Genomic DNA, 27,867 nt, shown 5'->3' with positions numbered 1-27,867 from the left:
CGATTTTTTTTTTTCACATTCTGTCTCTCACAGTTGAAGTGTACCTATGAGAAAAATTACAGACCTCTGTCATCATTTTAAGTGGGAGAACTTGCACAATCGGTGGCTGACTAAAAACTTTTTTGCCCCCCTGTATTAATGTAACACACGGTCCAACCCTGTATTCGAACATGTGTTCCCATGAATGAGAGTTGAACAGAGCCCACCAGTGGGCTAAAACCCGAGGTTGTCCAACCAATGGAATGAGGTTTACACAACGTACTATCGCAGCCACACCAGCTGGCATTCGGTATAGCTGCTTATCAATCACGTTTGTAACCGTTCAAAACTAAAAACAAACCAGCCATGAGGATCATCTGATTTATTTCCGTATGTACGAGCATCTTATTGCAGTGTTTTCCATTTGGATTCCAGCAGTAAACCTGAATGTGTTTCAAAAAGAAAAACAAGTTTTATGCAAATTTGTTGGAGCAAAAAAAGAAGTTTACAATTGGTGGCATAAAGGCACACATTATCATGGAAAAAGATCAATATTATTAAACTGGGAGCTAATGAGTTGTTAGCATTATAATGCAGTTGATGCATCAGTTGACAGGCGGTGAATAAATACTGTAATAATAAATACATAAATAATAATATATTGATGGTAAAACAAGACAAAAAATAAAAGTGCAAAATAGCGAGCTAAAGGAGGTGGGCACAGTGTTTCCGTAGTGGATTGCTTTGACTGCACTTTTTGGATTGTGGTAAAAACAAACACGTTTTTAAAAGTGTTTCCCAACCAGGGCTGGGAAGCGAGGAGACAATGTGAATACTCGGAAGGAGAAAACATGTCCTGCAGAAGGTCGAGTACGCACTAAAAATGTATCATCAGGAGAGTCCAGGTACTTCACGGCTGCTCTAACCAAGAACCCCTGAGAACTGAGAACGGGGTTGCTCCCATCCAGCAGGCTGGTGATGAGCTGCAAGAGATAGCAATATTAAATCATCCACAAAGTCAAGTTCTGGAAAAGTCAGGTGGCACATACTTGCGCTGAGTTCATGAGGTGTATGTTTGAGCTCCTGGCTAACAGTCCTTCTTGGGCTCCTGCCTCGCCAGCTAAAATGTTTCAAAAGCATGAGTAATGACAAAGAAACCCTGATAAAAGTGTTTACAGTGATGTATAGGGAAACAATAAATTCACCGTGTGCACGCCAAGACACCTGAGGAGCGTCCTGTTGGCGTGGGAAGCGCCCCATTGAAACTTCAGGCCTGCTGCACTGTGGATGTCCTGGTGGGGGCGCCAAAAGCCTCGCTGTACCCTGGTGAAAGAAACCATAATGTAAAGTGCACTCTTTTATGTGTGTACTGTCACATTTTAGTAAACATTTAATTACAGTATACCTTGTAAGGAACAACACTAAATAAATAGTGAAACTTCCATTTACAAACTCCTTTAGTTGTGACCCACTTTTGGAAAGGCGGGGGCCCTCTGTGTTAGTTGCTGGGTAGTACAGTACACTACTAGTCACTTCAGCGGGTGTGGCTTTTCTGTTTTTTTTTTCCCGCCTTTTGACAAGTTTTGCCCATTTTGATAACTCAATATGAGTTCCAAAAAGACGGAGGGAATAGCTGTGGACTTAAATTACAGACTATTTGTGAGGAGTAAAATTAATGGCGCTCACAAGTATGAAAAAATCCGTGAAGCAAACTTTAGTTTTAATTGTGATAGAGCAGTGGTTCTCAAATGGGGGTACGCGTACCCCTGGGGGTGCTTGAAGGTATGCCAGGGGGTACGTGAGATTTTTTTTTAAATATTCTAAAAATAGCAACAATTCAAAAATCCTTTATAAATATATTTATTGAATAATACTTCAACAAAACATGAATGTAAGTTCAAAAAACTGTTAAAAGAAATGCAACAATGCAATAATCAGTGTTGACAGCTAGATTTTTTGTGGACATGTTCCATAAATATTGATGTTGAATATTTCTTATTTTGTGAAGAAATGTTTAGAATTAAGTTCATGAATCCAGATGGATCTCTATTAAAATCCCCAAAGAGGGCACTTTAAGTTGATGATTACTTCTATATGTAGAAATCTTTATTTATAATTGAATCGCTTGTTTATTTTTCAACAAGTTTTTAGTTATTTTTATATCTTTTTTTCCCAAATAGTTCAAGAAATACCACTACAAATGAGCAATATTTTGCACTGTTATACAATTTAATAAATCAGAAACTGATGACATAGTGCTGTATTTTGGCACTGCAAAACATTAACAGTGCAATACGTTTTCATAACATGGTCACTACTGCCTACTTTGTCTTGTTATATTCTTATTTTACTGTTATATTGTTATTCCCATTGTTTTTTTGTTTTTTTTAAATTTTATTTATTTATTTATTTTTTTATTCTTTTTGTAATATTTCTCTATTTTGTTTCCTTTTAAACCCCCATTATTTACTTTTTACTTTTATTTAAATTGATCTCAACTCTGTACACTGCTGCTGGAATTATAATTTTCCTGAAGGAACTCTCCTGAAGGAATCAATAAAGTACTATCTATCTATCTATCTATCTAATCGAAGTCACAGAGTGCATTATTTTTTTTAACATGCCTCAACACAAACAGCTTGGAATTTGGCATATGCTCTCCCTGAGAGAGCAGGAGGAGGTTGAGGTGGGAACTTTGGGGGTAGCGGGGGGTGTATATTGTAGCGTCCCGGAAGAGTTAGTGCTGCAAGGGCTTCTGGGCATCTGTTGTGTTGTGTTTATGTTGTGTTACGGTGCGGATGTTCTCCCGAAATGTGTTTGTCATTCTTGTTTGGTGTGGGTTCACAGTGTGGCGCATATTTGTAACAGTGTTAAAGTTGTTTATACGGCCACCCTCACTGTGACCTGTATGGCTGTCGACCAAGTATGATTGCATTCATTTGTGTGTGTGCCTTAGATATCATGTGACCGGGCCGGCATGCAAAGGCAGTGCCTTTAAGGCACGCCCCCAAATATTGTTGTCTGGGTGGAAATTGGAAGAAATTTGGGAGAATGGTTGCCCCCGGGTATTTTCGGGAGTGGCACTGAAATTCGGGAGTCTCCCGGGAGAATCAGGAGGGTTGGCAAGTATGACTGGAAGACGCAACTGCTCTGTACTTCTCCCTAAGTCCGTGTACCACTCCGTACAGGGGCGTTTTCAAAAGTCATAAATTTAACTTTTTGAAACAGATACCGATAATTTCCGATATTACATTTTAAAGCATTTATCAGCCGAAAATATCGGCAGTCCGATATTATCGGACATCTCTAGTTAATAGTATCACAATAGTATCATATTTTCAGGGCTATAAGCCGTTACTTTTTTCCGATGCTTCGAACACTGCCGCCTATAAAACGTTGCGGTTAATTTATAGATTTTTCTTCGCTACAGGCAGTGACTTTTTGTCTTCAACAAGAAGTTTTCAACAGACACCGAAAAAGTGTCGTATTATTTCTGCTACGACGCAATCTTTTGGAAGAGTTGATAATGCACTTTCTGTTTTAATGCTTTGAACAGGAAGTGTAACCGTCCATAGCGTTTCTACTCGTATTGATTCTTCAGTCATCACTCCAAGCAAAGTTTGTAACTTTTACACTAAAACAATTCTTACTTACTAAATATCTGTAGCAGTGTTTTCATGCATATTTGTATATGCCATCGTAATGTAATGAAGCTAGCGTTGTTAGCCTTAGCTAATTTGCTAGCACGTCTACAAGTGTCTGTGTTACTATTATTAACTTACAAAGGCATTCTTTTTGTATTGTATTACTTTTTGTAAATTCACCAAAACGTCATCGGGGAGTTATTGAGTCTGTTTAGCTGATTGGAGAGCTAACTTGCGGAGCCAGTGGGTCCATGATGATGACTTCTGTTTTGTTTGATCAGCCGTTTTACTGCCGTGTTACAGAGATCGTTTGGAAACAATTAAGGTATGTAAATGAATTTTTACAAAATCTTTCATACATTTGCAACTTATGGTCCTGTGCGGATAATACAGGTAAAAATTTTTATTTCTTCTATAATATGGCGCGCTCTATAGCCCGGAAAGTACAGTAAATCTACTCTGCCGTACATTGACTACTCTAAAGTATATTTTCAAGTTGACCTTCTGTAGTCTTGTTAAATAAAAAGTTTTCTGAGGGCTGTGCATGGTCTTGTGGTTTTTGCATACCCCTGAGATGTGTGCTCCTCCTCCTGAGGATGAAGCAGAGCACCCAGGCTGGGAACATTGTCCTCCTCGAGTGGGACCTCCTCCTCTGGGAAGGAAGCCTGGAGGAACTGTTGGACATGACAAAAATTAAGTTAGCAATTGACATGTCCGCACAGCTGTGGTCCTCCTTAGTGTCCTTAACCACCTGGAGGCTGCCGACTTGATCGACAAGCTTGCTCCGAGTGTCTTTAAACTCCGCCCATGTCCCGTCGCCATCTTCCTGTGTCGTGGCTGAACAGAAATCTGCAAAGCTGTCACTCGGAGGGAGACCCCGCGTCTCTCCGTCAACGCCATTGTCAAACGTTTCATTATTGGAGGTAGTTCCCTGAGATGCAGCCCAGTCGCCAGGGTGACTACACAGGTCCCACTCTGACAGCGACTCGTCTTCATCACCGGTCTGATCCCCATGGGAGGCGAGGGAGGACACGTTTGGTTCGGAGTCCTCAGACGGACCCTCAAAAGAGACATCTTCGTAGAGAGAGTCCAGGTCCTCCGCAGTGGACTTGTTTAGGACGTGCTCCTCCTGTAACGTGGCCGTTTGGCGAGACTTGTCCTGAGATGAGCCATTTTGGCAGCAAGATCTGGGCTCGGCGTCCATGACCACCTGGCGTCCTTCCCTCAAACTGCTGGAGAGCTTGGTCCCCACGGCGGCGCCACCCAGTGGAGCAAAGCCGCAGCACCACGGGTGAGCTGCCTGCTCTGTAAATACAGTGAAGTCGGCGAACCCCGTTTCCTCCGCAGCGCCGCAGTAGCCGTTTGTGAGGTGCCAAGAGGGCCGTCCTACTTTTACCTCGTCCCTGCTGGAGTGGTCTGTCCGGAGTCGAAAGCCGGACTTGAGGAAAGGTGGGTGAGCGGAAGCAGCGAGGCCATAGGCAAATGCCCCAAAATCTTCTTCCTCTGATCCCGCCTCCCCGGTGTCACCGTCTAATGGAAGGGGAGCTGGTGCGTGCTGATAGGACAGAACTTCTGGCTCCATTGCTTCTTCTAGCATGACTTGAAGGCTTCATTCACCTGGAGGACAACAGATAAACACAAAGTTAATGGATGGGAAATTAATTGACAAAATAAACTTACTAGACTTGGATGATAAATCTATTTTGTCAATGAATTAGAGTTTTGTGTTGCGGACGATTGAATTTTTTTTTAAATCAATGTTTTTTATCTTCTTTTTTGCACCCAGGAGCTTCTGTAGTTTTCATGTTCCTTCTCCTCTTCCTGATTTTGGTGCGCACTACCTTCCAAATTTTTCACCTGATTCAAACAGTTCCAACTTCAAACTGTTCAACCTATTCAGGAATTGCGGGCTTTCCAGATTTGCCAGAATTACAGGTTTTCCGGGACATTTTTACCCATTTAAAATGAATTGGCCATTTTTGAAACTTTCCCCATTTTCACATTTTTCAACCAATTCAGACCATTCCACCTTCAACACATTGCAACATCCTGGAAATGTAAACTATTTTTTTCCAACTTCAAAACATATACAGGATTTTACATAATTCCTGGTTTTCCAAAGCCCGGTTTTGACCCTTTTATCTGGTGACTACTCCTTCCACATTTTTTTAAAGCATTTCAACTGTTCCAAGGTCAAATCATTCCTCCTAACTGGAAAAATTCCCGGTTTTCCAGAAATTCTGTAATACCAGTTCTCAATTCAACATGTTAATACTTCAACATTTCTTGACTGATTAAAAAAAAAATTCAACAGCAACCATTTCATCTCATTCAGACCATTCAAGTTTTATACAATTAAAAAAAAAAAATACTGCTTTTCCCCAAATTCCCAATTTTTTCTGAAATTCCCATTGAAATCAATGTGACATTCCTTTAAGTTCCACGACTTCCATATTTTTCATCTGATTGAAACTGTTTCGACTTCAAAATATCAAGCCTGATCAGGACATGTGTGCTTTAATTCAACGATTCTAAAAAAAGATCCCGGATTTCCCATAATTCCTTTTTTTTTTTTTGCATTTTCCCCATTCAAAATTAATTGGCTATTTTTCAAACTTACACAATTCCCACATTTTTCAACCTATTCAAACCTTTCCACCATTCTGGAAATTCAAATTACATTTTTCCTCAAGTACAGAAAACTGTTCCCGAAATCCCCTAATACCATTTACTACTTCAACATTTCTTGCCGAATTCAAACAATTCCAACCTCAACCAATTCAGCTCATTTAGAACATTAATGCTCCTAATCATTTTTTTAAAAATCCCGCTTTTCACAAAATTCCAGGAAGTTCCCATTGAAATGAATGGGACATTTTCCCAAGTTAACCAAATTCCCACATTTTTCAACTTATTCAAATACAAACCATTCCACCTTCAACACATTCCACCATTCTGGAAATTCAAACTACCCTTTTTCCATGTTAAAAAAAATTTCCGATTTTTACTAATACCATGTCTACTTCAACATTTCTAGCCCGATTTCAACAATTCCAACACCGACCAATTCAGCTCACTCAGGACATTCACGCTTCTAATCATTTTCCAAAAAACCCTCCTTTTCCCCAAATTTCCAGGAATCTCCCATTGAAATGAATGGGACATTTTTCCAAGTTGCACAATTCACCCATTTTTCAACCTATTCAAACCATTCCACTCATGCTGGACATTCAAACTAACACTTTCCCAAGTTCCAAACAAAATTCCGGTTTTCTTGGATATTCAAACTCTTTAAAGGCCTACTAAAACCCACTACTACCGACCACGCAGTCTGATAGTTTATGCATCAATGATGAAATCTTAACATTTCAACACATGCCAATAAGGCCAGATTAACTTACTAAAGTGCAATTTTAAATTTCGCGCCGAAAAATCCTGCTGAAACGTCTCGGTATGATGACGCGTGCGCGTGACGTCACGCATTGTAGAGGACATTTTGTTCCAGCATCGTTCCCAGCTGTAAGTCGTCTGTTTTCATCGCATAATTCCACAGTATTATGGACATCTGTGTTGCTGAATCTTTTGCAATTTGTTCAATGAGTAATGGAGACATCAAAGAAGAAAGCTGTAGGTGGGAAGCGGTTTATTGCGGCCGCTTTTAGCAACACAAACACAGCCGGTGTTTCATTGTTTACATTACCGAAAGATGACGGTGAAGCTTTGCTATGGAACAGAGCAGTCAAGCGAACACGGTTGGATTGGACCACACACACAAAGTACAGTGTATTATGCAGCTATCATTTCAAAAGATCGTGTTTTGAAGAGGGTTCCTTGCGAAGGGCAGAGATGGGCATCGCCAACACCCGTCGTAGGTGCTGAAGAAAGGTGCGGGGCCGACCTTCAGGTTGTACAGGTACGACCATATAATCTCACTAAAACACTAGTAACACAATAAGCAGATAAGGGATTTTCCAGAATTATCCTAGTAAATTTGTCTAATAACATCTGAATCGCTCACACTGTATAGTCTTTTTTTCCCCCTAGTCCTTCACCCTCACTTTCCTCATCCACAAATCTTTCATCCTCGCTCAAATTAATGGGGAAATTGTCGCTTTCTCCGTCCAAATCGCTCTCGCTGCTGGTGGCCATTATTGTAAACAATGTTCAGATCTGAGGAGTTCTACAACCCATGACGTCATGCGCATATTGTCTGCTACTTCCGGTACAAGCAAAGCTTTTTTATCAGCACCAAAAGTTGCAAACTTTATCGTGGATGTTCTCTACTAAATCCTTTCAGCAAAAATATGGCAATATCGCAAAATGATCAAGTATGACACATAGAATGGACCTGCTATCCCCGTTTAAATTAGAAAATCTCATTTCAGTAGGCCTTTAACATTCAAACCATTTTAACATTCAACCTATTCTTACATTCATACTACATTCTGTCAGCATTCCACTTCAACTTTAGCATTGGAGCTAGGGCTGGACGATGTATAGAATATACTCGATATATCGAGGGAATGTCTCAGTGCGATTTAGAAAATGACTATATCGTGACATTCGAGTATACGTCTTCACGCAGTTGCTTTTAGCTGTGAGAATTACACTACAGGCTCTTCTCACTCTTTCTTGTCTCTCCTTCTCACAGAGACATAAAACAAGCGCACCTTCTTACAGACGTCACATACGTATACGCCCTCGCGGAGCAGAGAGGTAGCAGCAGGGGTAAAGTTAGCTGTGGTGCGAGTGGTAATACGAGAGAAAGAAGGTGCAAATCTGGTAAGAAATGAGGGAAGAATTAATTCCCCAAAAAAACAGCAGGGGGTCCGTTGTCTTGCGGTGGTTTGGCTTCAAGCGGAATATGTTGGAACAGACAACCGTAATTTGTCAAGTGTGGGGCAAAAGCGTTGCTACAAAAAGTAGCATTACTGCTAATCTGTAGCATCATTTGAAAAGTCACCTGCTAGAGAATGAAGAGGCCTTGAAACTCCGCATGTCAACATCTCCGTTCGGTGCCACACCAACAAAATGCCGAGGCAACCATTTCCACATCAACACCTTATGAAAAAAAATAGTCAACAACAGGAGATAACGTCCGCAGGAACCTACCACATAGCGATGGACATACACTATTTGATTTCCTATTATGCAGCTCATTTTTTATTTGACAGTTATTGAAATATATTTTGTGCCATCATGCACAAAAGTGCACTTTTTTTGTTTTAAACTTTTGTAGTGGCGTTCTGTCCAAAAAGTGCACTTTAATTTAGTGTTGTTTTGATATGTCATCTTAGTGACATCATGCACAAAGGTGCACTAATAGCTTGTTTTAAAATGTCTCTGACAATCTTGCACTTTTTGTTTTGGAAATGACATGAATGTTTGTGCCACTGCTTAGTAACTGTTTAATAAATGCAGTTTTGGTCAATTGACTTACTTGGGATTTCCCTCTCTGCATGTAAGTTTAAAATAAGCATATATTAATGTGGTATGAAGAAGAATGTTTTAATGTAGACACATACAATCATCATACTGCTGTGAATTGTGTTCATTCAAGGCTAAGGCAAAATATTGTGATATATATCGTGTATCGCGTTACGGCCTAAAAATATCAAGGTATTAAAAAAAGGCCATATCGCCCGGCCCTAATTGGAGCATTCACACACCAATTCCTTCAGGCATTGCCTCTTCTAGTACACATATAGTATATATGTGTTGTCAACACACGCGATTAATAGTTATTCCTTTTGTTAGACAATTCTGTAAATGACAGGATATTACCTTATGTCCTTGAATTTCTGCAGGGCATATAGTATGCGCCTGCCTTGAATTACTGCCGGGTCAATCTCGCTTCCCAAAATAATTAGCGCATGCTTAGTATTACCGCCTGGTCAAACTTGTGACGTCCCTGTCATCATTTTCAAAATGGAGGAGGCTGATTTCAATACCTGTAATTTGAAATCGCATAAAGGGAAGAAGATTAAGAGCTATTCAGTAGGATTTAAGGTCCAAGCTTACATCACACTCAAATTTTTACCGGGTGCCTTTGGTAAGTGCCAGAGTGAGAAGAGGTTTTAAAATAATTAGCGCATTCTTACTTTTACCGCATGCCTTTGGTATGCGCAGAGGTGAGAAGAGATTTTAAATTAATTAGCGCCCGGGCGGCAATTAAAGGAAATAAGGTATTCTATAATCAAAACAACAACTAGCATCCCTGCTAGTATTATTAAGTAGATTAGCATCACCACTAAGCTGTGGAGCTCAGGTGTCTGAACACATAATGACGCTTGAAAAACAGACTAACTATTGCGAAGCTACACTTTTACCGGAAAACAACAACAATAAATAAGAAGAATACGACTAAATTCCGTTATGTTGCTAAGGAGACGCAGGTTGGTTAGCTCACGTTAGCTAGCTGGCTAGTTTAGCCGGTTAACAAGCGTCCGGTCGACTATAAACAATAAACCCCAGCACTAACTAACAGTGTTACTAGCAGCTAAACGTACTGACACAATAAAATATGAATAAATATACCTTTTATTATCCACCTTGCTCCTCGAAATGTTAACTGAGTCAGGAAGCCACCGTTAACCTCACGTATAAACCACCAGAGTAAGAGCTCCCACTTGTAAGTCGTTTCCGTGTGACAAGGAAGCGCATCTACCAGGGCTTCTATTATGCTCCTAGTCGACAGCGTGTCGTAAATAGACGATCGTTGTCGGTGCCCAGGTTGAGCGGAACAACGCGTTGGCTGTACACCGCTATCTGGTGGACACAAGGGCAACTACAAGGCGTTAAAGCTATTACTGGGGTTAGTTAAGTATAGAAATAAGCACATTTATGATTTCATAAATGGAATGATTGGTTCAAGTTAAACAAATATTATTGTTTTGTTTTTTTACTGCCACTGTATTTATTCTGCAAGCAGGTTTAACAGCAGGGGTGTCCAAACTTTTTCCACTGAGGGCCACACACTGAAAAGTGAAAAGATGCGGGGGCCATTTTATTATTTTTCATTTTCACAACCAAATACAATATGTATATATATATATATGTATGTTTAGATACATATATATATACACACACACACATATATATGTATATACACACACACATATATATGTATATATATATATATATATATATATATATATATATATAAAGGGGGGGGGGTGCCCACATATGTGGTCCTCTCCAAGGTTCTCATAGTCCTCATTGTCACCGACGTCCCACTGGGTGTGAGTTTTCCTTGCCCTTATGTGGGCCTACCGAGGATGTTGTTGTGGTTTGTGCAGCCCTTTGAGACGCTAGTGATTTAGGGCTATATAAATGAACATTGATTGATTGATTGATACATACATATGTATACAGACAAATATGTATATATATATATGTATATATACACACACATATATATGTGTGTGTATATATATATATACATAAATATATATATATATCTATGCACACATATATATGTATATATATATACACACATATATACATATACACACATATATACATATATACATACATATATATACACACACACACACATATATATATAGATATTATATATATATCACAACCTATCTCAGCTACAATCGGGCGGAAGGCGGGTACACCCTGGACAAGTAATAACAGTTTTAAAATTAATTTACATGAAAATTATAAATTTATTTTTTATTTTTTATATAAATTTATTTTTTAAATATCAGTGCTATTTTTCTAAGTCACCCCCAGATATATCCGTGGATTAAAAATAGCATTTAAATTTTTTTTTTTACATCACCTCCAGATCTACCCGTGGATAAAAAGTAGGATTTAAAAAAATTTTAATATTGTATGCCATTTTGGCAAAAAAAAAAAAGAAAAAAAGAGAAACAACACAAAATATGCAACCAAGTGTAATATTTGATGTGAAATACTTGAAGCCTTGAATAAGTCCATAATTAAAAAAATATGAAAATATGATTCATTTTTTTTTTTTTTTTTTTTGGGTACAGACAGTTTTAAAATATAGAATGGAGGTATTGAGGATCCAAAAGGGCACCACTCATAAAAGTGTTGAAAATTAAGTCATGTATAATCTATGCTTGAATCTTTACATCATTTTCAGATATGATCGTTGATTATAAGTTTTTTTATATGTTCTTTTTCAAACAAAACCTTGGTTTTGATAACACACAAATACCCCAAAATGTTCCACAAAAAAAAAAATTCAAAGTGAAATATTTGATGTTAAGTAATTGGAGCCTTGAATAGGTCAATAATTTATAACTACATTGATTTAGATTTATTATTATTTTTTGAGCAATGACAAACAATGAAAAAAACACACTAAATGTCTTGGGGATCCAAAAGGGCCCCACTCATTAAAGTGTTAATATTAATTCATAAATATATTTATTTTTTCTTTACATTCATTGATTGAATTACTACACAGTTTGAGGCCCGCAACATGTTACAAAAAGCTGGCACAAGTGACAAAAAAGACTGAGAGAGTTGAGGAATGCTCGTCAAACACTTGTTTGGAACATCCCACAGGTGAACAGGCTAATTGGGAACAGGAACCATGGTTGGTTATAAAAGCAGCTTTCATTAAATGCTCAGTCATTCACAAACAAGGACGGGGCGAGGGTCACCACTTTGTGAACAAACTGTTAAACAGTTTAGGAACAACATTTCTCAACGAGCTATTGCAAGGAATTTAGGGATTTCACCATCTATGGTGCGTAATATCAAAAGTTTCAGAGAATCTTCAGTGCACGTAAGCGATGATATTACAGACCTTTGATCCCTCTGGCGGTACTGTATCAACAAGTGACATCAGTTTGTAAAGGATATCACCATACTGTATGAGCTCAGGAACACTTCCGAAAACCACTGTCAGTAACTACAGTTACTGTTGAAACGCAACAATGCAAAGCGAAAGGCATTAATCAACAACACCCAGAAACGCTGCCGGATTCGCTGGGCTCGAGCTCATATAAGATGGACTGATGCAAAGTGGAAAAGTGTTCTATGGTCTGATGAGTCCACATTTGAAATTGTTCATGGAAACTGTGGACGTTGTGTCCTATGGACCAAAGAGGAAAAGAACCATCCAGATTGTTAGAGGCGCAAAGATCAAAAGCCAGCATCTGTGATGGTATGGGGGTGCATTAGTGCCCAAGGCATGGGTAACTTACACATCTGTGAAGGCACCATTAATGCTGAAAGGTACATACAGGTTTTGGAGCAACATGTGTTGCCATCCTAGCAACGTTATCATTGACACCCCTGCTTATTTTAGCAAGACAATGCCAAGCCACGTGTTACAACAGCGTGGCTTCATAGTAAAAGAGTGTGGGTACTAGACTGGCCTGTCTGTAGTCCAGACCTGTCTCCCATTGAAAATGTGTGGCCCCATTATGAAGCCTAAAATAGCACAACGGAGACCCCGGACTGTTGAACACCTTAAGCTGTACATCAAGCAAGAAAAGCTTCAAAAATTGGTCTCCTCAGTTCCCAAAGGTTTACTGAGTGTTGTTAAAAGGAAAGGCCATGTAACACTCTGGTAAAAATCCCCCTGAGCCAACTTTTTTGCAATGTGATGTTGCCATTAAATTCTAAGTCAATGATTATTTCTGAGCTGCAACCTTATCGTGGTAGAGGAGTTTGCGTGTCCCAATGATCCTAGGAGCTATGTTGTCCGGGGGCATAAAGCCCCCTGGTAGGGTCTCCCAAGGCAAACAGGTTCTCGGTGAGGGATCAGACAAAGAGCAGCTCGAAGACCTTTATGAAGAAGAAACATCATGGACCCAGATTTCCCTCGCCCGGACGCGGGTCACCGGGGCCCCGCTCTGGAGCCAGGCCCGGAGGTGGGGCACGATGGCGAGCGCCTGGTGGCCGGGCCTGTTCCCATGGGGCCCGGCCGGGCACAGCCCGAAGAGGCAACGTGGGTCACCCCTCCAATGGGCTCACCACCCATAGCAGGGGCCATAGAGGTCGGGTGCATTGTGAGCTGGGCGACAACCGAAGGCAGGGCACTTGGCGGTCCGATCCTCGGCTACAGAAGCTAGCTCTTGGGACGTGGAACGTCACGTCACTGGGGGGGAAAGAGCCTGAGCTAGTGCGCGAAGTCGAGAAATTCCGGCTGGATATAGTCGGACTCACTTCGACGCACAGCAAGGGCTCTGGAACCACTTATCTCGAGAGGGATTTGACCCTCTTCCACTCTGGCGTTGCCGGCAGTGAGAGGCGACGGGCTGGGGTGGCAATTCTTGTTTCCCCCCGGCTCAAAGCCTGTACGTTGGAGTTCAACCCGGTGGACGAAAGGGTAGCCTCCCTCCGTCTTCGGGTGGGGGGACGGGTCCTGACTGTTGTTTGTGGTTACGCACCGAACAGCAGTTCAGAGTACCCACCCTTTTTGGGAACGCTCGAGGGAGTACTGGAAAGTGCTCCCCCGGGTGATTCCCTTGTCCTACTGGGAGACTTCAACGCTCACGTTGGCAACGACAGTGAAACCTGGAGAGGCGTGATCGGGAAGAATGGCCGCCCGGATCTGAACCCGAGTGGTGTTTTGTTATTGGACTTTTGTGCTCGTCACAGTTTGTCCATAACAAACACCATGTTCAAACATAAGGGTGTCCATATGTGCACTTGGCACCAGGACACCCTAGGCCGCAGTTCCATGATCGACTTTGTAGTTGTGTCATCGGATTTGCGGCCTCATGTTATGGACACTCGGGTGAAGAGAGGGGCGGAGCTTTCTACCGATCACCACCTGGTGGTGAGTTGGCTGCGATGGTGGGGGAGGATGCCGGACAGACCTGGGAGGCCCAAACGCATTGTGAGGGTCTGCTGGGAACGTCTGGCAGAGTCTCCTGTCAGACAAAGTTTCAATTCCCACCTCCGGAAGAACTTTGAACATGTCACGAGGGAGGTGCTGGACATTGAGTCCGAGTGGACCATGTTCCGCACCTCTATTGTCGAGGCGGCAGATCGGAGCTGTGGCCGCAAGGTAGTTGGTACCTGTCGGGGCGGCAATCCTAAAACCCCTTGGTGGACACCAGCGGTGAGGGATGCCGTCAAGCTGAAGAAGGAGTCCTATCGGGTCCTTTTGGCTCATAGGACTCCGGAGGCAGTGGACAGGTACCGACAGGCCAAGCGGTGTGCAGCTTCAGCGGTCGCGGAGGCAAAAACTCGGACATAGGAAGAGTTCGGGGAAGCTATGGAAAACGACTTCCGGACGGCTTCGAAGCGATTCTGGACCACCGTCCGCCGCCTCAGTAAGGGGAAGCAGTGCACTATCAACACCGTGTATGGTGCGGATGGTGTTCTGCTGACCTCGACTGCGGATGTTGTGGACAGGTGGAAGGAATACTTCGAAGACCTCCTCAATCCCACCAACACGTCTTCCTATGAGGAAGCAGTGCCTGGGGAATCTGTGGCGGACTCTCCTATTTCTGGGGCTGAGGTCGCTGAGGTAGTTAAAAAGCTCCTCGGTGGCAAGGCCCCAGGGGTGGACGAGATCCGCCCGGAGTTCCTTAAGGCTCTGGATGCTGTGGGGCTGTCTTGGTTGACAAGACTTTGCAGCATCGCGTGGACATCGGGGGCGGTACCTCTGGATTGGCAGACCGGGGTGGTGGTTCCTCTCTTTAAGAAGGGGGACCGGAGGGTGTGTTCCAACTATCGTGGGATCACACTCCTCAGCCTTCCCGGTAAGGTTTATTCAGGTGTACTGGAGAGGAGGCTACGTCGGATAGTCGAACCTCGGATTCAGGAGGAACAGTGTGGTTTTCGTCCTGGTCGTGGAACTGTGGACCGGCTCTATACTCTCGGCAGGGTTCTTGAGGGTGCATGGGAGTTTGCCCAACCAGTCTACATGTGCTTTGTGGACTTGGAGAAGGCATTCGACCGTGTCCCTCGGGAAGTCCTGTGGGGAGTGCTCAGAGAGTATGGGGTATCGGACTGTCTTATTGTGGCGGTCCGTTCCCTGTACGATCAGTGCCAGAGCTTGGTCCGCATTGCCGGCAGTAAGTCGAACACATTTCCAGTGAGGGTTGGACTCCGCCAAGGCTGTCCTTTGTCACCGATTCTGTTCATAACTTTTATGGACAGAATTTCTAGGCGCAGTCAAGGCGTTGAGGGGTTCCGGTTTGGTAACCGCAGGATTAGGTCTCTGCTTTTTGCAGATGATGTGGTCCTGATGGCTTCATCTGACCGGGATCTTCAGCTCTCGCTGGATCGGTTCGCAGCCGAGTGTGAAGCGACCGGAATGAGAATCAGCACCTCCAAGTCCGAGTCCATGGTTCTCGCCCGGAAAAGGGTGGAGTGCCATCTCCGGGTTGGGGAGGAGACCCTGCCCCAAGTGGAGGAGTTCAAGTACCTAGGAGTCTTGTTCACGAGTGAGGGAAGAGTGGATCGTGAGATCAACAGGCGGATCGGTGCGGCGTCTTCAGTAATGCGGACGTTGTACCGGTCCGTTGTGGTGAAGAAGGAGCTGAGCTGGAAGGCAAAGCTCTCAATTTACCGGTCGATCTACGTTCCCATCCTCACCTATGGTCATGAGCTTTGGGTCATGACCGAAAGGATAAGATCACGGGTACAAGCGGCCGAAATGAGTTTCCTCCGCCGTGTGGCGGGGCTCTCCCTTAGAGATAGGGTGAGAAGCTCTGCCATCCGGGAGGAACTCAAAGTAAAGCCGCTGCTCCTTCACATCGAGAGGAGCCAGATGAGGTGGTTCGGGCATCTGGTCAGGATGCCACCCGAACGCCTCCCTAGGGAGGTGTTTAGGGCACGTCCAACCGGTAGGAGGCCACGGGGAAGACCCAGGACACGTTGGGAAGACTATGTCTCCCGGCTGGCCTGGGAACGCCTCGGGATCCCCCGGGAAGAGCTAGACGAAGTGGCTGGGGAGAGGGAAGTCTGGGTTTCCCTGCTTAGGCTGTTGCCCCCGCGACCCGACCTCGGATAAGCGGAAGATGATGGATGGATGGATGGATGATTATTTGAAAAAAAAAAAAATTCTCAGTTGGAACATTAAATATCTTGTCTTTGCAGTCTGTTCTATTGAATATAAGTTGAAAATGATTGGCAAATTCTTGTAAACTGTTTTTATTTACGAATTATAAATCGTGCCAACTTCACTGGTTTTGGGTTTTGTACATGGCAAACGCACAAAATATGGAACATTTTCCCCAAACCAAGTGAATAATTGATAACAACATTGACTTAACAGCAATCCACAGTCCATCATGTAACTGTTATGTATTTACTATAACTTACACCCACAGACATTAACCCCAACACATATGAGCAGGTACCATGTAGAAAACACCTCTTTTTTTTCAAGATAAATACACATATTCAGCATCAGATGATGTCTTGTTGACATTCAGCGCGTTTGAGACAGGAAAGGCTCGTCTTCCAGGAGTGTCGGACCAACATGGCGACGGCGAGAACCACCGAGCTGAATATGAAGGTAGTGCCGCTGAGGAAAAAGGTTCCCGCGTAGTTTCCCGTCACGTCCACCAACCAACCTGGAGAGACACAATGACGGTCGCGGTTAGGGGAGGTCACTTCGGGCACCTAATGATTCGAGACGATCCCTGGGAATCTGATTCAGATTCGATTCTTGTTTGAACATGTTTCTCGGTTCAAACCGATTCTTGTCATATATCATTTGGTACTTCTTGAAAACTGGTTGCATGAATATGGCCTTTAAACAAATGTTTTCCTACAAAATGAAAAAATTACAATAAATACAAACATTACAATATATATATATATACTGTATATATATATATATATATATATATATACAGTATATATATATATATATATACATATATATACACATATATATATACACACACACACCGGTATATGTATGTATGTATTAATATTTTTTATTAGAATAATTTTTCTCTCCAAAATTTTGCTAAAAATAAAACAAAAACAAAAAACAATTCTGAGTCACTTTAGATTCAAAACTTTTTCTAAATAGTTTACATGTGAGAAAAACTCCTTCTGGTTACATGGAGATTGCCTAAAAATGTATTTTGAAAAATGTATTCCTGCAAAAAAAAAATTAAGAATAAATAAATATACATAATTATTATTATTATTATTTTTTTTTTTTTTCAAGAGTTTGCAAAATACATTTTTTGGGGGAAAATAATGAATCACTTTAGAATCAAAACTTTTTGAAAAGGAGGTTACGGGTGAGAAAAGTTTCTTCTGGTCACATGAAGATGGCCTAAAAATGTATTTTGGAAAAAAACATTCCTACAAAAAAATAAAAATAAAAATAAAAATAAATAATATATATGTATATATATATATATATATATATATATATATATATATATATATATATATATATATATATATAAAACAAAATAAAAACAAAAACATATACATATATACATAACAAAATAAGAATAAAAACATCTACACGTTCACATCTATATATATATATATATATATATATATATATATATATATATATATATATATATATATATATATATATATGTAGATGTGAACGTGTATTTTTGCAAAATTTGAAAAAAAACAACTTTTTTTTTTAAAACAATTATTGAAAATTATGAATCACTTTGGAATCGAAAGTTTTTCAAAACAGGTAAGAAAAGGTCCTATGGTTGCATGAAGATAGCCTAAAAAAGTATTTAAAAATGAATGCCTATCGAAAAAAAAAAAAATCTTTTTTTTTTTGCAAAATAAAAAAAAATTTAGAAAAAAAAAAATATATATATATATATATATATATATATATATATATACCGTATTTTCTTGAATTGCCGCCAGTGCGCTAATTCATTTAAAACCTCTTCTCACCCCTGCGCTTACCAAAGGCACGCGGTAAAAGTAAGCATGCGCTAATTAATTTAAAACCTCTTCTCACTCCTGCGCTTACCAAAGTCATGCGGTAAAAGTAAGCATGTAAGCTTACGCTAATCATTTTAAAACAGCTTCTCACTCCGGCACCTACCAAAGGCATGCAGTAAAAAATTGAGTGTGATGTAAGCTTGGACCTTAAATTTTACTGAATAGCTCTTAATCTTCTTCCCTTTTTGCGATTTCAAATTACTGGTATTTAAATCAGCCTCCTCCATTTTGAAAATGATGACAGGGGAAGTGTCACTCGTGACGTCACGAGTTTGACCAGGCGGTAATACTAAGCATGCGCTAATTATTTTGCAAAGCAAGTTTGACCCCGCAGTAATTCAAGGCAGGCGCATACTATACGTCCTGCGACAATTCAAGGAAATACGGTATTTTTAATCGATTTCCGAAAATTATGAATCACTTTCGAATCGAAAGTGAAGATGGCCTAAAAACATGTTTAAAAAAATGAATTCCCCCAAAAATAAAATGATAATATATATATTTTTTCTTGTTTTAAATCGTTTTTCAAGAATTATGAGTCACTTTATAATCTTGATGAATAAGAATCACAATCCAGATGTGACCCGACTAGTTACAGTCTGAACACAACGTTTTTGGACTCAAAGCTTACCGCCGATTGGTGGGCTGACAAGGTACGGGATGGCGTGCAGGAAGTAGACCACACCCAGGGCAGAGTTGAGGTAGTCGGAGCCCACCGCGTCCGAGGTCACCACGGGAATGAGCGCCACGTAGGCGCCTTCGAAGTAACCGTAGACGACGGCAAAGAGCGCCAGGGGGGCGAAGGAGTGCAGGAGCGGCAGGGACCAGCAGCACAGTCCCTCCACCGCCACACTTACCATAAAGCTAAGCATCCGGTACCTGTTCAGGCACCTGCAGCGACGGGAGGCCACGGTTAACAACCTGTCGGGCCGCACCCGCTTCCTAACGCCTACTTACTTCCTGTCTGCGATCCACCCGAAGGTGATGTTTCCCACGATGCCGCTGATGCCAAATATGGACATGAGGAAGGCGGCCTGCTTGCTCTCCACGCCCTGGCTGATGGCGTAGGGAACCAGGTAGACCACGGGTGTGCTGCAGGCGTACGCCATAAACAAGAAGGACAGCGACCAGATCATGAAGTCGGGGATGAGAAGGAAGCCAAAGTCCCGCCGAGGCTGCAGCCAGCGACAACAACCGGGCGAGTTAACGTCTTCCCCCTTCGCGTTGTGAACGTCCTGCACCCGCTTGGTCAGCTTGGCATCGGAGACCTGCAGCTCCCCGAGCATGTTCGCCGTAAGCTTTTTGCCTAATAAAATGCACTCCGCCAGCTTGATGTCCGTCGAGCCGGCTTCGGGTCCGTTCGCCGGCAAGGCCACCTTGCCCGGAGGCAGTTGCCTCTCCTCCAGCTCGCAGCTTTGGAGCGCTCCGTTGGCGATGAGAAGGCTCTGAGTGCGACTGAAGCTGCTGATTTCCAGCGACTTTGGATCTTCCACGCCGTGACCCGAAGGTTCTTCTTTGGCGTCGACTTCTTGCTCCACGTCGCCAACGTCGCTCTGTCCCGCCCTGCGCGGAAAGGAAACAAAAAAAATCCAGGCACTGCGGTTAGCTTAGCATTTTGCATTTTGTCAACTAATTACAAACCCCGTGTCAGGCTTGCCCCTGACAGTTTGTCTGTTTTAGTTTTTTCCTCTGCAGTTGTCTGTTTCCTGTGTTTAGTATTTCCTGTCTTTTAGTTCCTGTCAAGTGCTCTTAATTTGTCAGCTTCCTGTCTTGCTCCCTGAGTGCTGTGTTCCTCCTCAGTGTGTTTAGTATTTCCTGTCCTTAGTTCCTGTCTAGTGCTCTTATTTTGTCAGCTTCCTGTCTTGTTCTCTGAGTGCTGTGTTCCCCTTCAGCTGCGGCCGATTGGAATCTGGCCACACCTGTTGCCAATCAGCCGGCTCCTATTTGTACCTCCTTTGTCTTGTGTCAGTGGTTGGATCATTGTATTGTCATTCGGACTTGTCGTTGCCATATGTTGCTCTTGTCGTGTCTGTGATTCTTTTCAGCTACTACCTGTCATGCTACAGTTTGTCCTGGTCGTCGTAGCGGTAAGCTGTTCTTGTTAGCCATTAGTTATTTCCAGTTTTTCTGTTTGCTATCCACTAGCTTCCATGCTAAAGTTCCTTTTTGTTTTCTAGCTTCCAGTGCTAGCTCCCTTATATTTGTTATTCCGTCCACGTGCGCACTTTTGGTTTGAACCCTTTGTTTGGTTTTGTCTTAGTATTTATATTAAAATCATGTTGGCTCACTCCATGCCTGCCTCCATCTCTGCATCTTGGGGTTTGTCAACAAATACCCCTGACACCCCGTTTCCATATGAGCTGGGAAATTGTGTTAGATGTAAATATAAACGGACTACAATGATTTGCAAATCCTTTTCAACCCATATTCAGTTGAACGCACTACAAAGACAAGATATTTGATGTTCAAACTAATAAACTTCATTTTTTTTTTTTTTTTGCAAATAAAAATTAACTTAGAATTTCATGGCTGCAACACGTGCCAAAGTAGTTTGGAAAGGGCATGTTCACCACTGTGTTACATCACCTTTTCTTTTAACAACACTCAATAAACGTTTGGGAACTGAGGAAACTAATTGTTGAAGCTTTGAAAGTGGAATTCTTTCCCATTTTTGTTTTATGTAGAGCTTCAGTCGTTCAACTGTCGTATTTTACGCTTCATAATGCGCCACACATTTTCGATGGGAGACAGGTCTGGAGTGCAGGCGGGCCAGGAAAGTGACCGCACTCTTTTACTATGAAACCACCCTGTTGTAACACGTGGCTTGGCATTGTCTTGCTGAAATAAGCAGGGGCGTCCATGAAAAACACGGCGCGTAGATGGCAGCATATGTTGTTCCAAAACCTGTATGTACTTTTCAGCATTAATGGTGCCTTCACAAATGTGTAAGTTACCCATGCCATGGGAACTAAATACACCCCCATACCATCACAGATGCTGGCTTTTGAACTCTGCGTCAATAACAGTCTCTAATGTTCGCTTCCCCTTTGGTTGGGATAACACAATGTCGAATATTTCCAAAAACAATTTGAAATGTGGACTCATCAGACCACAGAACACTTTTCCACTTTGCATCAGTCCATCTTAGATGATCTCGGGCCCAGAGAAGCCGGCAGTGTTTCTCGATGTTGTTGATAAATGGCTTTTGCTGTGCATAGTAAATAATAAATGATAAATGGGTTGTACTTGTATAGCGCTTTTCTACCTTCAAGGTACTCAAAGCGCTTTGACACTACTTCCACATTTACCCATTCACACACACATTCACACACTGATGGAGGGAGCTGCCATGCAAGGCGCCAACCAGCACCCATCAGGAGCAAGGGTGAAGTGTCTTGCTCAGGACACAACGGACGTGATGAGGTTGGTACTAGGTGGTTTAACTTGCACTTACAGATGTAGCAACAAACTGTATTCAGTGACAGTGGTTTTCTGACGTGTTCCTGAGCCCATGTGGTGATATCCTTTAGAGATTGATGTCGGTTTTTGATACCGTGCAGTCTGAGGGATCGAAAGTCACGGTCATTCAATGTTGGTTCCTGGGCATGCCGCTTACGTGGAGTGACTTCTCTAGATTCTCTGAACCTTTTGATGATATTATGGACCGTAGTTGTTGAAATCCCTACATTTCTTGCAATTGCACTTTGAGAAACGTTGTTCTAAAACTGTTTGACTATTTGCTCACGCATTTGTGCACAAAGGGGTGAACCTTTCTAGTGAAAGACTGAGCATTTTTTGCGAAGCTGTTTTTATACCCAATCATGGCACCCACCTGTTACCAATTAGCCTGCACACCTGTGGGATGTTCCAAATTAGTGTTTGATGAGCATTCCTCAACTTTATCAGTATTTATTGCCACCTTTCCCAACTTCTTTGTCACGTGTTCCTGACATCAAATTCTAAAGTTAATGATTATTTGCAAAAAAATGTTTAGAAGTTTGAACATCAAATATGTTGTCTTTGTAGCATATTCAACTGAATATGGGTTGAAAAGGATTTGCAAATGATTGTATTCCGTTTATATTTACATCTAACCCAATTTCCCAACTCATATAGGGAAACAGGGTTTGTACAAAACACAAATAAAATACATATGATGCTGTTAGCTTAGCATTTAGCATTGTGTCAACTAATTACATTGCATAAATAATATACAGGCACTGCTGTTAGCTTAGCATTTTGCATTTTGTCAACTAATTACAAAGCACAAATAAAATAAATATACTGCTGTTAGCTTAGCATTTAGCATTGTGTCAACTAATTACAATGCACAAATAATACACAGGCACTGCTGTTAGCTTAGCATTTTGCATTTTGTCAACTAATTACAAAGCAAAAATAAAATACATATACTGCTGTTAGCTTAGCATTTAGCATTGTGTCAACTAATTACATTGCACAAATAATATACAGGCACTGCTGTTAGCTTAGCATTTTGCATTTTGTCAACTAATCACAAAGCACATAAAATACATGTACTGCTGTTAGCTTAGCATTTAGCATTGTGTCAACTAATAATATACAGGTACTGCTGTTAGCTTAGCGTTTAGCATTGTGTCAACTAATAATATACAAGCACTGCTGTTAGCTTAGCGTTTAGCATTGTCTCAACTAATAATATACAAGCACTGCTGTTAGCTTAGCATTTAGCATTGTGTCAACTAATAATATACAAGCACTGCTGTTAGCTTAGCGTTTAGCATTGTCTCAACTAATAATATACAAGCACTGCTGTTAGCTTAGCATTTAGCATTTTTCCAATTAATTACAAGGCACATATAAAATAAAGGCACTGCTGTTAGCTTAGTTTGTTTAGTGCAGGGGTGTCAAACTCATTTTAGCTCAGGGGCCACATAGAGGAAAATCTATTCCCAAGTGGGCCGACAGGGTAAAATCATGGCATGATAACTTAAAAATAAAGACAACTTGAGGTTGTTTTCTTTGTTTTACTTTGGCCAAAAATAGAACAAGCACATTCTGAAATGTACAAATCACGGATAATCCTGTGGACAAAACACTTCCAGTTTGTTGAAAATTCTGGGGCAATTGGTGCAGTTTGAGAAACAAAATGAGCATAGACTTTGTCTAAGTGTATCTACAAAGCCATGATTAAACTTTAAGTCACAGCCTTTCTGGGATTGAAGGTGAAAACTATTCAAAAGGGTTGAGTTCACTTTTCTCGTGTTTGACAGAGACATTTTGGGGCAAAGAGGGTGTCAAATGACGATGTGTTCGAAGCAGAAGACATAAAACGGCAGGTTTTAGGTTTCATGTGGGTCGAGGAGGAGGAGCCACAATCATCCTTTATTTTATACCTCTTGCTTGGCCCCGATATAACCGTGCTTGCCTAACACAATTGTTATTGTGACACCCAGTGGACACATTTAAAACAGCTGTTTATTTCGTTAAAAAAAAAAAGCAGCTCATTTTAATATTTGGCAAATTCCTCATGCGGGCCGGATAAAACCTGTTCACGGCCCGTACGTTTGACACCCCTGGTTTAGTGTATTAAAGATCCCCATTAGTCTACACCGCCGTGGAGACTGTTCTTTCTAGGGTCCAGGCAAAAAACATCCCACAATTACAAAACAAAAGATTACAATGCAGTACAACATGATCACTAATACAAGGTTGTAATACAAAAATAGCAACAACAAAGAACCAAAAAAAAAAACCCAATAACTTCGACTTTACATAATAATTGTCATGTCTTTGTCGGGTTTTGGACTCTTTGTGCACTCTTGTTTTGTCACCATGACAACCATTAGTTTCACCTGCCTCATTTGTTTGAACTCACGCACCTGTTTTTAATTATGTCACTATTATTTAAGCCTGTAGTTGCCAGGTAGTCGACCTGGCGACATTACTCTAACGACATCATTCATCTCTTGTTCTGCCCATGTTGGATCTCTTGTGTTTGCTGTGTCCATGCCGTAGTTCTCGTCACCGTAAGTGTTTTTGTTTCATGTTCATAGTTCTTAAATGCCTCAAATGTCTGGCGTTTTATGTCAAGGTTGTGTGTATTTTCAATGTACCTACAGGGTTAGAGGGGTTATAAACAAAACAAATTGGGAAGGTGTGCGCACGCAACGACATTCGTGAGGGAGGGGAAGAGACAGAGAAAGCGAAAGAGGGAGGTAGTGGATTTCTTGACAATCAAGGCATACTTGATCAACAGCCATACAGGTCACACTGAGGGTGGCCGCATAAACAACTTTAACACTGTTACTAATATGCGTCACACTGTGAACCCACACCAAACAAGAATGACAAACACATTTTGGGAGAACATCCGCACCGTAACGCAACATAAACACAACAGAACAAATTCCCTAGAAACTCTTGCAACAATGACTCTTCCGGTACACTACAATATACACCCCACCGCTATCCCCTACCTCCCTTCCCCCACCTCAACCCCGATTACGTCACATCAGACATTCCACTTTAAAAAATATTTTTGGTGGAAGATTTTGCATATCCGCATTGCCCGCAGTAAGTCGGACATGTTTCCAGTGAGGGTTGGACTCCACCAAGGCCGTCCTTTGACACAGACTCTGTTCATAACTTTTATGGACAGAGTTTCTAGGCGCAGTTAGGGCGTTGAGGGGATCCGGTCTGGTGGCTGCAGGATTAGGTCTCTGCCTTTTGCAGATGATGTGGTCCTGATGGCTTCATCTGGCCAGGATCTTCAGTGCTCACTGGATCAGTTCGCAGCAGAGTGTGAAGCGACTGGGATGAGGATCAACACCTCCAGGTCCGAGTCCATGGTTCTCGCCCGGAAAAGGATGGAGTGCCATCTCCGGGTTGGGGAGGAGACCCTGCCCCAAGTGGAGGAGTTCAAGTACTTAGGAGTATTGTTCACGAGTGAGGGAAGAGCGCATCGCGAGATCGACAGGCGGATCGGTGCGGCGTCTTCAGTAATGCGGACGCTGTATCGATCCGTTGTGGTGAAGAAGGAGCTGAGCCGGAAGGAAAAGCTCTCAATTTACTGGTCGATCTACATTCGCATCCTCACCTATGGTCATGAGCTTTGGTTTATGTCCGAAAAGACAAGATCACGGGTGCAACCGGCCGAAATGAGTTTCCTTAGAGGTATGGTGAGAATCTCTGCCATCCGGGGGGAGCTCTTCCACATCGAGAGGAACCAGATGAGGTAGTTCAGGCATTTGGTCAGGATGCCACCCAAACGCCTCCCTAGGGAGGTGTTTAGGGCAGGTCCAACCGGTAGGAGTCCACAGGGAAGACCCAGGACACGTTGGGAAGACTATGTCTCCAAGCTGGCCTGGGAACGCCTCGGGATCCCCCGGGAAGAGCTGAACGAAGTGGCTGGGGAGAGGAAAGTCTGGGCTTCCCTGCTTAGGCTGCCGCCCCCGCGACCCGACCTCGGATGAGCGGAAAAAGTTGGATGGATGGATGGATTTTGCATATTTTGTGTGTTTGCCATAAAAAAAACATAGTTTGACAAAAAAGGGCGGAAAAAAAACAACAACAAAAAAACAACTTAAGAAAAACTAAAACATTTTGAAATGAGGAATAGATCTGAAGTTGATGTAGACGGCAGAGATTTAAGCCTTAAATATAAAATGTATGTATGCCCTGGCACACCATTATGATCATTTCACGACCGAACACATTTTACACTTTTATACTGAAATAAATACGCCTACAACTAATTAAATAAAAACATAGAAAAACTAGCAGCAGCGGTAAAGTTTAGATCAATGAAGGAAAAAAGAAAATAAATGAATGTTTATAACTGAATACATTTACATTTGCATACAAATGTGTCTTCTGTTTTATTAAAGTTAAAGTTAAATTACCGAGGCTTCCGGTTGGCGACAAGTTGGAGTAGTCGCATATTTAACTCCGACTATTCAGTATAGCTCGACTGACTGCAGTAACTGCTATCAACGTTATTATAGTACTAATACCTTACCGCGCTGAACGAGAAAATGTCTAATAGAGCCAAAAAGGAGGAGCAAAAGAACGGAAGACTAGGCGGCAAGCACCATCATGGCTACGCTAACTACATTGCTAACGGACCACAAGACTTCTCTCTCGTCGGAGTTTAACTCCGCCTTTTCCAAACTCAACACCACGCTAGATTGTATTCAGTCCACACTTCTGGAACACCAGAAGCGCCTCTCCTCACTAGAACTGTTTGCCGACACGACCAGCCAGGATATGTTGGCTATGGACACCAAGCTAACATTTGTAACTGAGGAGAACGTGAGGCTAAAAGGTAAGCTAATAGACTTGGAGAGTAGAAGCCGTCGGAACAACATTAGAATTGTCGGCGTACCCGAAAGCATTGAAGGTACAAACCCAACAACGTTCTTCTCTCAATTGCTGGTCGAGGTCTTGGGTGAACATACGTTGTCGTCGGCCCCGGAGCTGGACCGTGCCCACCGCTCGCTAACAGCGAAGCCAGGCCCCGGTGAGAAGCCGAGACCGGTCGTGATATGCTTCCACCGATTCCAAACGAGGGAGCTGGTGGTGCGGGAAGCTCGGAAACGCAGAGGCAAATTAATGTATAAGGACTCACCGATACACATCTTCGAAGACTACTGCCCTGAAATACTGGAACAGCGGGCCGTGTACCGGGACGTCATGAAAGACCTCTACAACCTAGGCCTCAAACCAGCCCTCCACTACCCGGCTAAGCTAATGGTTTCAAACAAGGATGGAAAGAGACGACGACTCGCATCTGTGAAAGACGCCCAAGACCTCGTCAAGTCCCATAATCAACGCAACCAAGAGCAGGCGAACGACTAACATTAGTTGGTATGACTTTAATGAAACTTTGTTTGATATGATGTGACTACCTCACAATGCATGGCGGGACGGCGCTAGCTTGGCTAACTACAGCCATGTCTGGAGGCTACACTGCCGGCACCAACCTTAAAACACGTGCCGGGCCAGTTCTATCACGTTTAACGCCAACTCTAGGCCTGACTGTGAACATTACATCTGTGTGGTCACTCATTGAATCCACTCTCATTCACTTTTTGTCATTCACTTTTTGTTTAACCATTTAGCTAATATATTATGCTGACATTCCAGAGCTAACCTGTTAAATATACAATTACCGTCATTAGGGTTTAAACAACCATCAATATTGTTTATTTTATTTTGGTACATCAACGTTCGAATTCTTTTGTCTTCCCATTACATTTATTTATCATGTTCTAATAGATATATATTACACAGTGGTTTATCTTTTCTATTATTATTATTATTATTTGACCTAACTGCTGATATACCTATTTCTTAACTGGTTACT

General features: G+C 42.1%; 2 protein-coding genes across 3 annotated transcripts in view; both read right to left on the bottom strand.

The window, feature by feature from the left end:
• Window positions 1-346: 346 nt before the first annotated feature.
• LOC133559486 (aftiphilin-like) lies at window positions 347-10,321 on the bottom strand. 2 transcript variants are annotated; one of them, XM_061911302.1, is made up of 6 exons: window positions 10,161-10,321; window positions 4,375-5,240; window positions 4,191-4,297; window positions 1,185-1,302; window positions 1,029-1,099; window positions 347-962 (listed from the first exon to the last, which is right to left on the bottom strand). In XM_061911302.1, exons 2-5 carry the CDS (start codon window positions 5,218-5,220, stop codon window positions 1,067-1,069), a joined length of 1,104 nt encoding a protein of 367 aa, XP_061767286.1. In that variant the 5' UTR covers window positions 5,221-5,240; window positions 10,161-10,321; the 3' UTR covers window positions 347-962; window positions 1,029-1,066. The 2 variants fall into 2 exon arrangements, with proteins under 2 accessions (XP_061767286.1, XP_061767287.1); XM_061911303.1 differs by lacking the exon at window positions 10,161-10,321 and adding an exon at window positions 8,587-8,687.
• Window positions 10,322-16,692: 6,371 nt separating this feature from the next.
• LOC133559485 (monocarboxylate transporter 12-B-like) overlaps window positions 16,693-27,867 on the bottom strand; it is a 43,889-nt gene continuing 32,714 nt past the window's right edge. Inside the window, exons 7-9 of the mRNA XM_061911301.1 lie at window positions 19,479-20,084; window positions 19,153-19,412; window positions 16,693-17,149 (exon numbers count right to left, since the gene is read on the bottom strand). Of these exons, the coding sequence (XP_061767285.1) occupies window positions 16,983-17,149; window positions 19,153-19,412; window positions 19,479-20,084 (1,033 nt within the window). The 3' untranslated portion in view covers window positions 16,693-16,982. The remainder of the gene's footprint in view (window positions 17,150-19,152; window positions 19,413-19,478; window positions 20,085-27,867) is intronic.

Source organism: Nerophis ophidion, linkage group LG09 (assembly GCF_033978795.1).
Source record: "Nerophis ophidion isolate RoL-2023_Sa linkage group LG09, RoL_Noph_v1.0, whole genome shotgun sequence".
In the NCBI taxonomy this organism is placed as follows: domain Eukaryota; kingdom Metazoa; phylum Chordata; class Actinopteri; order Syngnathiformes; family Syngnathidae; genus Nerophis; species Nerophis ophidion.
This window is presented reverse-complemented; position numbering and strand designations above follow the sequence as displayed.

Excerpts from the sequence above, each read along its gene's own strand:
- LOC133559486 (XM_061911302.1), bottom strand. The coding sequence starts at position 5,220 with ATGCTAGAAGAAGCAATGGAGCCAGAAGTTCTGTCCTATCAGCACGCA. Across the intron at positions 1,303-4,190 it reads GAGGAGCACACATCTCAGGG|GGTACAGCGAGGCTTTTGGC; the intron begins GTATGCAAAAAC and ends TTCTTTCACCAG. Across the intron at positions 1,100-1,184 it reads GGTGTCTTGGCGTGCACACG|CTGGCGAGGCAGGAGCCCAA; the intron begins GTGAATTTATTG and ends GAAACATTTTAG.